Genomic DNA, 14,039 nt, shown 5'->3' with positions numbered 1-14,039 from the left:
CAACACCCAATCTTTACTGCATAAATCAAGCAAGTTCACGTAGCAAAACTCAAGATGAATACAATTAAAAGGCAAGTGACAATCTGGGGAAAAACAGGACAGATGATTATTTTAATATACTAAGCATCCTTTTAAAATAAATAAAATAAATGGGCAGGTCATCTTTGTCTGAATAGCAACCAAGTAATGGGAGTTTCTGTTCTTACCCATCACATGCAAAAGGAGAGGGTAGGGAACTCTGGACCCCACATGTGAAAGCCTGAGGTCCAGAGTTTTCCTCTGTATCTCGCAAGAAGGCCTATGTATGGAGTGAAGGTATGGACATGTGAGCCAGATGGACTCTAAGGTTAGACACAGTCAGACCTTAACTGTCATTTGTTATTTATCTTTCTTACAGTCAGAACATGTAACTGTGAGTCCACACTTCTCATCTGTGAGTTGTGGTAGCGGTCGTGGTTGCCTGTAGAATTTTGTGGGAGTTAAGAATATCAAGTGTAATACACACACCCAAATATGTATACATATACATACACATACATATATGAAATGTTAAAGCATCTGGAACATAGTAGGTGTTCAACCAATAATGGTAGATCTATCAAAAATCATTATTTTTATTTTTGAAGTATAGTTGACCTACAATGTTATATTAATTTCAGGTGTACAGTGTAGTGATTTGACAGTTCTGTACGTTACCCAGTGCTCACCACGATGAGTGTCGTCACCATCTGTCACCACACAGTGTTATTAAAATATTACTGACTATATTTTGTATGCTGTAGTTTTCCTCTTCATGACTTATTTATCAAAATCATTAGCATAATCTTTATTATAATTCTCAGCATATTCCTTGGACAGTGTTTCAAATATTTGCTATAATTTATGATGAAATTAGATTAGTTTTTTTTTTTTTTAAAGATTCCATTCATTTATTTGACAGAGGTCACAAGTAGGCAGAGAGGCAGGCACAGAGAGAGAGGGGGGAGGAAGCAGGCTCCCTGCCGAGCAGAGAGCCCCATGTGGGGCTCGATCCCAGGACCCTGAGATCATGACCCGAGCCGAAGGCAGAGGCCCAACCCACTGAGCCACCTAGGTGCCCCGAAATTAGATTAGTTTTGTTTAAAGTTAGGCTTACTTTATATGCCTATGAAAGATACCTTACAGGGTGTCTGGGTGGCTCAGTCATTAAGTGTCTGCCTTCGGCTCAGGTCATGATCCCTGGGTCCTGGGATTGAGCCCTGCATCAGGCTCCTGCTGAGCAGGGAGCCTGCTTCTCCCTCTCCTACTCCCCGTGCTTGTATTCTCTCTCTCACTGTGTCTCTCTCTGTCAAATAAATAAATAAAAATCTTAAAAAAAAAAAGAAAGATACCTTACAGACACAGAAGTGTGTATGACTTGAATCTCTTCATAATAAAAATTGTAAAACAATAAGTATTAATAATATTTCAATCATATGATAATTATTTAATAATAATAGTAGTAATAATAAGTAGTACCTTCTTTTTTTTTAAAGACTTTATTCATTTGAGACAGAGAAAGAGCATGAGCAGGGGAGAGGCAGAGCAAGAAGGAGAAGCAGACTTCCTGCTGAGCCAGAAGCCCAATGTGGGATTCCATCCTAGGGCCCTGGGATCATAACCTGAGCTGAAGGCAGATGTTTAACCGACTGAGCTACCCATGTTCCCCAAGTAGCACCTTCTTAAAAAGAGAGTATTACTATCTTTTCAGTGAGAACTGTGAAGCTTCTTTGATTATCCACAAGCAAATCCTCTCTCACCCTCAGAGGTCACTTTTTGCTCTTTATAGTTTTACCACATTTATTCCTAAAATATTTTGGCTTTCTACATTTTTGAAGTTTTTATAAAAGGGATTATAGCGTGCATGCTGTACATGTGTGTTCATGTGGCATGCTTTTCTGTCTCAACATCATGTTTTTAAGATTCATCCATGTGGATGTGTATCATACCTACAGTGTGTTCTTTTTCACTGAAGTAGAGAACTCCATCATGTGACACACATACACACTGTTTATCTTCCTCCCATTTATGGATGTTTGGGGTAGTTTCCAGGTTTTATTTAATTTGTTTTCCTTTTTGCTTTTTTGAAGTGACTGCTAGTAATATCTTCTATTGGGTTGAACTATGTGAAATAGGTATTTTTATAAATCAGAATGGTACAGACTTAGGAATTTCATGTGATCCAACCAAATTCCTATCTCTTGCTGTATATTTGCATCATTATACCAGAAATGCCAGTTCATAGGGTATGTGCCTCGTCAGCTTTTGAAACTGATACTTCATCGTGTCACAAAGCAATTGCACAGTTTATATGTACTCTATGGAAGCTGCCATCATCCCACCTCCCGTCAACACTTGATAAAGACTTTTTATTTTGATGGGTGTGAAATGTGGTTTTGATGAGCAATTCTGTAATTACCAATGAAGTCAAGCATCGTTTCATATGTGTATTTGCCATTTCTTTGTAAACATGTGCAAGCAGCTTTGGAAGCTGCTAATGGGTAGAGGCGGAAGCGTCCTGCGGCTCATTCTAGAAAAAGCCAGTTTGCCTGTTGGTGGTAATGTGATTGGTGGCAATGTGTTGGTGGTGAAGGTGGTTATGCTGAGGGATTGGGAAAAAGAGAGGAGGCTGGAGAGAGAGCGTCCATCATCTGAGAGAATACGGGTATCATTGTGAACAGAACAGGGGCAGAAATTTGGATGTTAAAAGTGAGGTCTCAGGCAGAAATGGGTAACGTTATTGGAAGTGGAGGAATTGGATCCTTGCTCTAAGCGGCAGAGAACTTGACTGATTGTGTTCTGGTGTTTTGTGGAAGGTAGAATTTTTAAGTGATGAATTTGGGTATTTAGGTGAGGAGACATTCCAAGCCAAGTGTTGAAGGACAGCCTGGTCTGCCCTTGCTGTTTATAGTAAAATGCAATAGCAGAGAGTGAAATTAAGTAAGGATTGTTAAGCAAAAGGAACTAGAACGTAAAGATCTGGAAAGTTCTCAGTCTACCCATATTGCAAAAAATGAGAAAGTATGTCTGGAGGAAACATCAAGGGTGTGGCCGGACAGCCACTTGCTACAGTAGATTATGAGTGTGACTCAGGGGCCCAGTCAGCCATTTCAGCAGAAACCAGGAATAGAGCTTTGGTTACCCAGGAAAGAGTGGTAGAGGACCCTCCTGTTTGATGGCTTAACTTTCTATGCATTGTGTGGGAAGTTAGCAACGTTTTTGAGAATTTATTATGAGCGGAAGCACTGACCGTTTAGACTAGAGAGACAGGATGAAATGAAGGCAGCCTGATGGCCTTCTGAGGTTCTACAGGGGCCAATAACAGGTGTGTTATCCTTCAAGAAGGGGTAAGAATGATCCTGAAGGCATTCTGAGGTCCCCAGGGCTGCCACTGCCTCCATGGCCTGGTGGGTGGGACTCTCTCTTCCTCAGTTACAGAGGCCCAAGCTACTGTGTCCACACAGGGCCCAGGGGGTGGGATAGCCACCCTGGTGGGCTCAGGAGGTGGGGCAACTCTGGGGGGTACAGAAGAAGAGAATTATTCTTGAGCCTTAAAATCTAAGGGAATTTCCTCTGTGTTCAGACTTGCTTGAGACCCAAGACTCCTTTCTTCTTTCCAGTTTCTCCCATCTAGAACGGAAATGTCAATCCAATGCCTCTCCTACATATTGCACTTTGGAAGAAGATTACATGCTAAGTTTCACAGGTTCACAGTTGGAAAGAGAATTTTACCTCAGGATCAATCATTGCTCAAGTCTCACTTGTACCTAATTAGGTGATATTTAGAGGAGATTTTTGTACTCAGAGTTGATGCTGGCATGGGCTAAGACTTTTGTGGCTACTAGGATGGGCTGAATATATGTTACATGTGAGAAAAACATGAATTTGGGAGACCAAAATGTGAAAGGTTTTGGGCTGAGTTGTGTCACCCCAAAATTCATATGTTGAGGTCTTAACTCCTTTACCTCAAATTGTGACCGTTTTTGGAGATAAGATACTTAAATAGGCAGTTATGTTAGAGTGAGATTATTAGGGTGGACTATAATCCAGTATGTCTGATGCCCCTATAAGAAGAAATTTAGACATTGACATGTACAGAGGGAAGACTGTGTAAAGATGCAGGGAGAAGACAGCCATCTCCAAGGCAAGAAGAGTGGCCTCAGAAGAGCCCAAGTCTGCCAATCCTTGATCTCAGACTTCTAGTCTCCAGACCTGTGAGAAAATTAATTCTGGTGTTCAAGCCACCTGGTTTACAGTGCTCTGTTATAGCAGCCTTGGCAAACTAATACACCTACCCATATGGCAATGCCATTCTGTCTTGATTAATGTAGCTTTATAATAAAGACATTCCATAATGAGTACAGGTAATGAGAGTAGATGTTCAAGCCTTGTTCCTGATCTTAAGGGAGAGCCTTCAGTCTTTTTTTTTTTTTTTTAATTGCAGCCCCTCTAGTTTACTTATTTATTTTTTTATTTAAATGTTGTTAGTTAACATACAGGGCAATATTGGTTTCTGAAGTAGAATTCAGTGATTTATCACTTATATGCAGCACCCAGTGTTCATCACAACAAATGCCCTCTTTCATCACTGAGTATGATGTTTATTTTAGTTTAGATTTTTTTTCTTTTTTCTGAAAATGCCCTTTATATAATGGAGGAAGTTTCCTTGTAGTCTTAGTCTGCAGAGGGCTTCTATAATGAATGGGCATTGAAATGATCATATGATTTTTCCATTTTATTCTGTTAATGTGGTGAATTACACTGGTTGATTTTTGAATGTTGAACTAACCTGGAATTGCTTAGATAAAACCTGCTTGGTCATTATATGTAATAATCTTTTTGAAATTTTGCTGGATTGGTTCCACTAATACTTTATTGAGGATGGTTGCATCATGTTTATGGTCTTCACTTCTAGGCAATTTGGGGGAATTATGTATTTGATTTCATACCTGGGTTCAGCCATTCATTAAAAATGACTTTTAAAAATATAGTTTCCCATAATTTCTAGGTAAACACTGCTGGAGGGTGCTTCTTTGAAATACCACCTTTTCTACTGCTGAGAAAATGGCTAAATAAGATTATTTTACTGTACTTTTTCCTTTTTGCGGAAAAAAGCTTATTGATTTCTAGTTTATATTTTATAGTGATGAAAACTCAAAGGAATATAGTGTACATAGGATATTTTAAAAAGTACTATAGTATATATATTTTGTAATTACATATAATACTTACAATTTAAAACTTCAAGTCACAGGGATGCCTGGGTGGCTCAGTGGGTTAAGCCTTCTGCCTTCAGCTCAGGTCATGATCTCAGGGTCCTGGGATCGAGCCCTGCATCGAGCCCCGCATCGGGCTCTCTGCTCAGCAGGGAGCCTGCTTCCCCCTCTCTGCCTGCCTCTCTGCCTACTTGTGATCTCTCTCTCTCTCTCTGTCAAATAAATAAATAAAATCTTAAAAAAAAAAACTTCAAGTCACAAAAATTTAGAATTTTTGGATCCTGTCCTTTGTGGAAATCCACACTAGCCCTCTTGCTTCGTTGTGTTGAAAAAAGAGATTTATGTATTTTTTTCTAACTTAAGTGTTGGGTGGGATGAATGAAACTGGCACATACTCAGGTACCTTCTCCCTCTCTCTGCAGCTCACGAAAATTGTAACTCTTTGCTGAATGTGAGAGCAGAGCAAGATACTACCTTAGATCAAGCTGTATTAATTCTGTGTTAATGACAAAGTGGGTTGATTTTTGTCCTGGTAGAGCTTTCTCCTTGCCCTCAATTTGTGATCTCTCCTTAATTTCTCAGGTCTTGTGTCATTGTCTGTACTTGGTATTAAATCATGGGGAGGAAGCTGGACCTGTCTGGTCTGACTGATGATGAAACAGAGCATGTTCTCCAGGTGGTTCAGCGAGACTTCAATCTTCGAAAAAAAGAGGAAGAACGGTTAAGGTGAGATGCTTCTATTGCCCTCCTCGGTACCATGTGACAGCTTTCCCGAGAGTGTTCCTTGCTGCTGGCCCTAAGTTTGAAGTCTTTATGTCATATACACACACTTCTGTCAGGAAGAAAGCCCTGTCCTTTGTAGAAAGATTCACCAGCGCTGGGCATTGTAATGTCAGTTCAGAATGTGACTTTTCGCACTTCCCATCAAGACTTTCTTTGGGCTCCTCAACCTCTACATTTTTAGCTGTAGTAAGTTTGTGAGGACAGTGGCTGTTTAGAGCTTGCTCTTGGCTTTAAATTTCCTGTGCAAAAGAATTAGACCTGTACAATCTGTTGCTGGAAAGCACAGCTCCTGTGGTACAGGAAAAGGGCACCGAAGGACTGGGACAGGAAAAGGGCCCACTGGACCAGGTTGTGATCACCTGGCCCAGCACCACCCTCCTAATTTTATAGAGGAGGAAACTGAGGCCGGAAGAGGGGCCCTTCTGACTCTCCAATTGGTATTTCCTTGTGGAGTGTTCCGGGCGATACCATTGCTACTCAGCTAGGTAGAAATGTCTAAATGTGGAAGAAGGCAGAGTGCCCGAAGTGAGGCTATATGTTGGGTCTAGTGTGTTGGAACTAGACGGCCAGTCATCATTAGCTGTCCTCATTCATCTGTCTGTTACCTATCGGGATTGTATGGGTTTATTGTGGTACTGTATTCTTCCTTAGCCGCTGAGCTCAAAACCCCAGTCTTTGTGATTCCTCCCCTGATTTGGTCCCCACACAGAGCTGGGCCAGGCAATGTTGATTCTGCCTCCTCACCATCTGTCCCCGACCTTCTCTTGAGTCTAGCTTTTATCACTGTAATCCTGGGAATTGCCATAATCTTTATGACCTTCTGCCTCCACTCCTCCAAGTAGCCAGGGTTGTGCCACATCTGAGCCCCAACCATGTCCTTTCCCACTCAGTTTAAAATTGGTGTGGATTGTTTCCCTTTTCCATTAGGATACTTCAGACTTTGTTTCTTTACAGTATTGTCTCCCTTGCTAGGTTATAAGCACTATGGTATAATCATCTTTATTTTTACCATGTTTTGTTAGTCTCTTATATTGTTTATATTCAACATGTGCTTGTTAGAGGGAAGACAAAAAAAAAAAAAGCCCTGTTAATTAAATAATTAATCTATATGCAGACCATGTAGTAGGCCCTGTTGAAGCTGTTGGGTAAATAGTGAACAAAACCATTCTTGGCTCCATGGAATTTATATTCCAGAGCTAAGCTGATGAATACCGTAGCCACCACTCATGGGTGGTGACCGAGCACTTGAAATGTGGTGAGCTGAATTGGGATACACTTAAGTGTAACATACACACAAGATTTCAAATTTAGTACCAAAAAAGGTATAATATCTTATTAATAACTTTTATTGATTTCACTTTGAAATGCTCATGTTTTGGCTATATGAGGTTAAACAAAAAAACAATTATGAGTAATTTTCCCTGCTTGTTTTTATTTCCTTTAGTATGGCTACTAGAAAATTCAAAATTATGTATATGTCTCACATTATATTTCTATTGGATGACTCTGCTCTAGAAGGAGGAGAGGCAGAGGAAATGAACAAATAAAAATGTATTTATATATGTTCAATAATGGTGAGAGGCACGAAGAAAAGTAAAGCAGGGAAGGGGGCAGAGCCCAGTGTGGGGTGGCAGGTGCTGTTTTTCCATGGGCTGCTCAGGGAAGATCTCTCTGGGGACATTTGGGCAGAAATCTGAAAGAAGTGAGGGAGGGAACTGTGCTGCTATCTGGGGTGACATTAAGCACAACAGAGGGAACCACAGATGTCATCTTTCTGACTCAAGGACACGCCTTGTATGTCTTCTGAGAAGCTAAGAGGGAATGAGCCAGAGAAGCATTGTACAGAACAAAGTCTTAGCAACAGCCTGAGCCCAAACCAGGTAGTAAGTAGGGAATCTGTGGGGAAGCCCTGGATCTTATTGTAAGTTGAGGAATCACAGAGTTTTTAGCACAGGATGACATGACCTGACATCCGCTTTGTAGGGTCACTGTGACTGCTCTGTGGGTAAGGCATCATAGGAAGGAGGGACAAGCAGCTGAGGAACTGACAGGAGGCAGCAGTGCAGGTGAAAGGTCATGCTTTCTCAGAGCACGTGAGGGTCAGTGGGGTGGTGAGTGGTGGTCAGATCCTGGAAACAGGTCAAAGGTAGAGCCAATGGGAGTGGCATTTTGTTACTGGGATAAGCAACGTAAGTGGGAACAGAGTCAAGGAGGACTGTGAGGTTTGTGGCTTGGGTGACTAGGAAAAATGAAATTGCCTTTCCCTGAGTGGAGAAGACAAAAAAGCAGAGGGTTGGCAGGCAGCTGGAATTGAGAGCTCTGTCTTAAGCATCTTCAACTTGAGATTGTTTTTAGACATCCAAGTCGAGATGTCAAGTTGGCATTTGTATATTTTCATCTAGAGTTCAGGTGGGAAATCCAAGCCAGACACAAAAATTTTGTTATGAAAATGGTCACCAAAGGTCAAGAGTTTAGGCAGAGCTGGGGCATATAGTATAATACCAGTTAACATTAAGACTATCTGGAATTTGTGGCCACTAATTTACATTGAGACCAATTTCAGCACCGTAGTGTGTGTTTCTCCTGCATTATTCAGCTTCTCTCCTCACCAGGACCATCAACAAGAGCCACATCTTCCTCAGTTTTGTGTCCCAGGCTCTGGGCTCGGGGTCTGGCCCGTAGTAGACATGCCCTAAATGTCTGTGGAACAGATGGATCAGTGTACATTGTCTGTCAACTTGTATGGTCGGTTTCATGTGTAGCTTGAAGAACCAGTCTTAATATTTTCTAGGAATCATTAAGGCCATCTGTGTATCATGCTTCATCTCCTGGAAACTCAAATATTGGCAAGCCACAAACTTATTTAGTGTCTTCTGATTGTGGACTCTTCTCTTAGCTCCACTGGAGTCACATGCTGGTCTCTGTAGAAGAGTTGCTTTGTGCTTGGTTTGGGGAGAAGTGTATGAAACACAGTGAAGTTGCCACTGCAGTAGCTTGATGAGGTGGGTGCCCCCTTTCTTTGAGGTCGTGTGGTCTTAGTGGCCAGTAGTCAGCGGCTCTGCACAAATGCATGGTCTTAGGAATGTGTATGTGTTGGGGAAAAATGTTACTTGAAGCCATCAGTCACTAAAGAGTGACACAGCACCTCTTTTGCTCTTGGGAGTGGATGGCTTTCCTCTGAAGACAGCCATCACTACTGTCGTTGTACCCATGTCCCAGTCAACATGCCTCTATGGGTGCCTATGAACCCTGAATGATTTTCATATAGGACCATACTATTGGATGAGAAGATGTTGAGACACCACCACCTCAAAACCAATGAAATCATCAAATATTTGCCTCACCTTTTCCATATTGCTTAGATTTAAAGTGCATGGGAGAGTCTAGGAAGATGTGTTCTAGCAGACATTTTTGAATTCTTTAATATTTGCTTTAATGAACATGGGACTCAGAATGGAGGATTTTTAATTTTAAAGTTTTAAATTGAATTACATGTCTTTTCACCTGACCAGGTATTTTTTGTTTACCTACTTTCTTGGGTGAACTTTCATAAGGCTAGCTCTTGTGTGTAGAGGTTGTGCATTGTTTCTGATGATCTTCAGTGTGGACATAGTAGCAAATACATAGGTGATCACGAAAGTGTGAATTAAATGTCCTCAGAACATAGACGTGGTAGTGGAGCTGAAGAACTCAGCACATTTAGGTCATTGAAATGAATTCACGAAAAGAGAACTAAAAGGTGTAAAGCAGTCACTGTGAACTGGCAGTGCCCCTGGGTACTCTGCAAATTCTTCTGTTGTCTCCTCTCAGGAGTCCCTAGAAGGTGGCTCTCCATGTTACATGGAAGTACCCAAGCACAGAGAGGTTGCAAGTCTTGCTCAGAGTAACATGGTTCATTGGGGGTAGAGCCAGGATTTTGTTCCCCAAATTCTCTGTTACATAGACTACATTAAACCCTTTCAAAACCGCCTGCCTCCTTTCCTTCCCCCCTCCTCCTTTCCCTGCTTCCATCCCTCCTTTATTCTCTCCTTCCTTTCCACCTATTCCCCTATCCCTTCCCTCCCCCTTCCCTTGCTTCCCCCCCCCCTTTTTCTTTTTATTGTGTTAGGACTTTGTTTAACAAGAGACAGCACAAGATGGTGAAGAGAGCCTGGTTTTAGAGTTTGGAAATGTGAGTTTGCCTCTTAACATGAACTCCAATTTTTGGAAACACACTTAATCCTTCAATATAACCTGCTCCTCTGTAAAATGGGACTAAGGACACCTGCTCTATCTATTCTTTTATGTTGTTGTAAATACTGAAATAAGTGATGCATTTAAAAGTGTTTTTATGGACTCCTGGGTGCCTCAGTGGGTTAAGCCTCTGCCTTCAGCTCAGGTCATGATCTCAGGGTCCTGGGATTGAGCCCCATACCAGGCTCTCTGCTCAGCAGGGAGCTTGCTTCCCCTTCTCTCTCTGCCCATCTCTCTGTCTACTTGTGGTCTCTCTCTGTCAAATAAATAAATAAAATCTTTAATAAATAAATAAGTAAATAAAAGTGCTTTATGAGTTGTTAAGGATAGATGGGAGCACCTGACATAGATAGGAGGAAAGTGCTGGCAGGTAGTGAAAGCACCATGATTTGGGGGAGCCTTCCAGGATGGAGAGCTTAGGACGGCATCCTCATGAATTGAAGCAATGCGCAGGTAGGATGGACAGTCTGCACCTTCAGCCAGGATCTCTTTCCTGAGTTCAGGCCTGCAGAGTGTGCCCTGGAGAGTGGGAGCACAGCCTTGCAGGAGGCTCTCTCAGGACATCCCACAGGTACCTCAGTCTACTGTGTCCAAACAGTGCTGTCTCCCAAAGGAAGGGATGGGGAGTCAGAGACACTGGCCTGACTTTGCAGACCTGTTGGCTCACTGGCCTTCAGCAGAAGGAGTCCCAGGCTCCTGCAGGGCTTTTGGCATCACACAGACACACCTGGGTCATCCCATATGCTGTAGTGTGCTCTGGAAAGACTAAAAGAAAAAGAAAAGAAAAATATAATGGAACATTTTAAGTGAAGGTTACAATTCTCTCCTCAGTTTATTCCTAGGTTAAACTGCCTTGGGCCAACTTGAGTTGTGCAGAACATACAGTCAGGCTTGGATTTTCATTTGCAATTGAGAACTCCAACCAACCATCATTGTATTTTTGTATATAATCAAATTTTTGTTTTCATTTTTATTTATTTTATATCCTTTTAATTAATTAATTAATCATTTTATTGTGTTATGTTAGTCACCATACAGCAGGTCATTGGTTTTTGATGTAGTGTTCCATGATTCATTGTTTGTGCATAATTTATTTTTTGTTATTTTGTATCTTTTTAATTAATTAATTAATTGTGTTATGTTAGTCACCATACAGCAGGTCATTAGTTTTTGATGTAGTGTTCCGTGATTCATTGTGCATAACACCCAGTGCTCCTTATTTTTAAAGATGAAGTTTCCATATGCACGTAATTGACATGTGTAGTTGAAGTTTGACAAATATATACACAAATGTAACCAACACTCCCATCGAGATACAGAGCACTTCCATCAGCTCCAAAAGCTCCCCGTCTCCGGTCAGTTAGTCCCCATGCCTCAGTGGTAGCAACTGGTTTGATTTCTATCACATGGGCAGTACTCTTTAGGATTTGGCTTTTTCTGCTCAGCATGATGCCTTTGAGACTCCTCCGCATTGTTGCGTGCGTGAACAGTCAGTTCCTTTATATCCCTGGGTAGTGCTCCATGGTATATTCCATGCTCTCACAGCTTATGGACCCATTCTCTTATTAATTGTACCATGGCCAGTTTTTAGCTGTTATGAACAAAGCTTCAGTAAACATTCTTGGCCAAGTCTTTGTGTGGACTGTGTTTTCATTTATCTGAGCAGATACTTAGAAGTAGAATTGCTAGGTCTTAGGAAGGTACACACAAGTAGCAAGTACAAAAAAAAACCAAAACCGCCATGTATCCGCACTAGTTACAGCAACTACCAGCATCCAAAGCCAACTGCAGACATTGTGTTGTTCTGCCACAGAATACTTCATCATGCATCTCAGAAAAGGCTCATGCATTTTAACAGCTAACAAAATTAAATAATTCCATATTAATCCTCTAATATCCAGAAAATTTACCCAGTGGTCTTTTAAAAAAAGTCTTTTTATGAGCCTGGGTGGCTCAGTGGGTTAAAGCCTCTGCCTTCGGCTCCTGTCATGGTCCCAGGGTCCTGGGATCGAGCCCCGCATCGGCCTCTCTGCTCTGCATGGAGCCTGCCTCCTCCTCTCTCTCTGCCTGCCTCTCTGCCTACTTGTGATCTCTGTCTGTCAAACAAATAAATAAAAAATCTTAAAAAAATAAAAAATAAAAAGTCTTTTTACAGTGAATGTCTTCAAATCGGAATGGAAACAGTGCCCACTCACTAATTTTACCATTTTGAGTTGAAAGTCCCTTCATTTTTTTATGACTTCTGACTTAAATCAGAAGGCAAGGGTGCCTGTGGGAATAGTTTTGATTTGTTGTTTTTGTAGTCAGGCAGAGTTAAAGATGGAGCTTAGTTTTTGTTTCATTTTGTTTTGTTTTTGTTTTAGAGAGAGAGAACAAGTGAGGCAGGGGTGGGTAGACAGAGAGAGAGAGAGAGAACCTCAAGCAGACTCCATACTCAGTGTGGAGCCTGACAAGGGGCTTAATATCACGACCCTGAGATGATTACCCGAGCCAAAATCAAGAGTCAGACGTTCAAACGACTGAGCTACCCAGGCACCTCAGGTTAGTTGTGTTGTAATTTTCCCCTGGGGGAAAAGTTTTTTTTCATAATTTGTTACATTGGTCTCCCTCCAAATTCTACTAGAAAAATTTTCTTAATCCATAACTGAAGTGTTCTTTTTCTTTCCAAAAGCTATGTATTTAGATTGGATGGGATATTTTAACACATGCCAAAGGGACAGCACGATTGTCATGGCGGGTGAGTAGGAAGTGTTGTAGCTATAATTTGTTCTAGGACTTCCAGTGAGTGACAAGAAGAGGGCTGTTCCCCACTCCCCCGACCCCGTTCCATCACAACTGAAATGTATACATCAGCTTCTTTGTATATGCACACTTAATATACAAAGTGATTCTGTGGACTCCATATCAGTAAGATAATGTGCTTTCCCAGCACTGGAGATGTGGGGTGTTGAAATTTAATCCCATTAAAGCCTGTATGTAGAGTGGGACTGTTTGGGGAAGACCAAGGACTTGATGGGCCTGTGGATGTTAGACATGCACTATCAGAGAGTGGAGGGGTTCTTATTTATGAGTTCAGTAGAGTGGGTGCCAATTGCATTTCTCCAAGACACACAACAGCATTAGAGTTATGGATGGAAAATGTTGGAGAACAAAAGATATGTTGATTCCTGCTCCTACCTCCAGAGACCTAATTTAACCACATTATACTTGGTTAATTTCATTCTTTTTCTTTATCAGATGATTTCATGCAAACAGTAGAAATCAAAATGGTAAAGAAGAGCTTATAATGAAAAGCACATATCCTCTGATCCCTGTTCTTAGTTCTTAGTTCTTGGTCTTCCTGGCATGACCTCCATAAACCTAAAAATCATGCTTATGTTGCTATTTCATAATTAATGAATTAATTTTAGACCATCTTCCCCTGCTCTGAATGATTGGGGTTTCTCTCACTTATGCTACCATTACCTTTTGTTTCTTGATGTTTCTTATATTTTTTTCTTGATATTTCTTATATTATATTTGGCTTGGTTTTTTTGTTGGTGGTCATATTTCAACCTTAAGGGATATATAGAAAACTTTGAGTCTCATTCCATCAATTTTTGCTATTCCTTCTTGATTCTGACTATGCAAATGTACATATCGGTGCCCCTGCCTTCCCTCTACCCCTCCTTCCACTTTCTTTATCTCGTATCTGTCCCTAGGGTACCTTTATCTTACATATCCAAGCTTGAGGCCACTCACAGGCTGTTCTGCAAACATATTTGAGCCTCTTCAGTTTTGTTCAGAAGT

The 14,039-nt window shown here is 41.2% G+C and overlaps 1 protein-coding gene across 1 annotated transcript in view; it reads left to right on the top strand.

The window, feature by feature from the left end:
- Nucleotides 1-5,850: 5,850 nt before the first annotated feature.
- Nucleotides 5,851-14,039, top strand: part of MYRIP (myosin VIIA and Rab interacting protein) — a gene marked incomplete at its 5' end in the record, with an annotated part of 315,920 nt that continues 307,731 nt past the window's right edge. The window contains one exon of the mRNA XM_080821795.1: nucleotides 5,851-5,960. Within this exon, the coding sequence (XP_080677921.1) occupies nucleotides 5,851-5,960 (110 nt within the window). The remainder of the gene's footprint in view (nucleotides 5,961-14,039) is intronic.

This window comes from Martes martes (genome assembly GCF_963455335.1).
Source record: "Martes martes genome assembly, chromosome: 1".
Lineage (NCBI taxonomy): Eukaryota > Metazoa > Chordata > Mammalia > Carnivora > Mustelidae > Martes > Martes martes.
The sequence above is the reverse complement of the archived record's forward strand: the minus strand, read 5'-3'. Positions and strand labels throughout refer to the sequence as shown.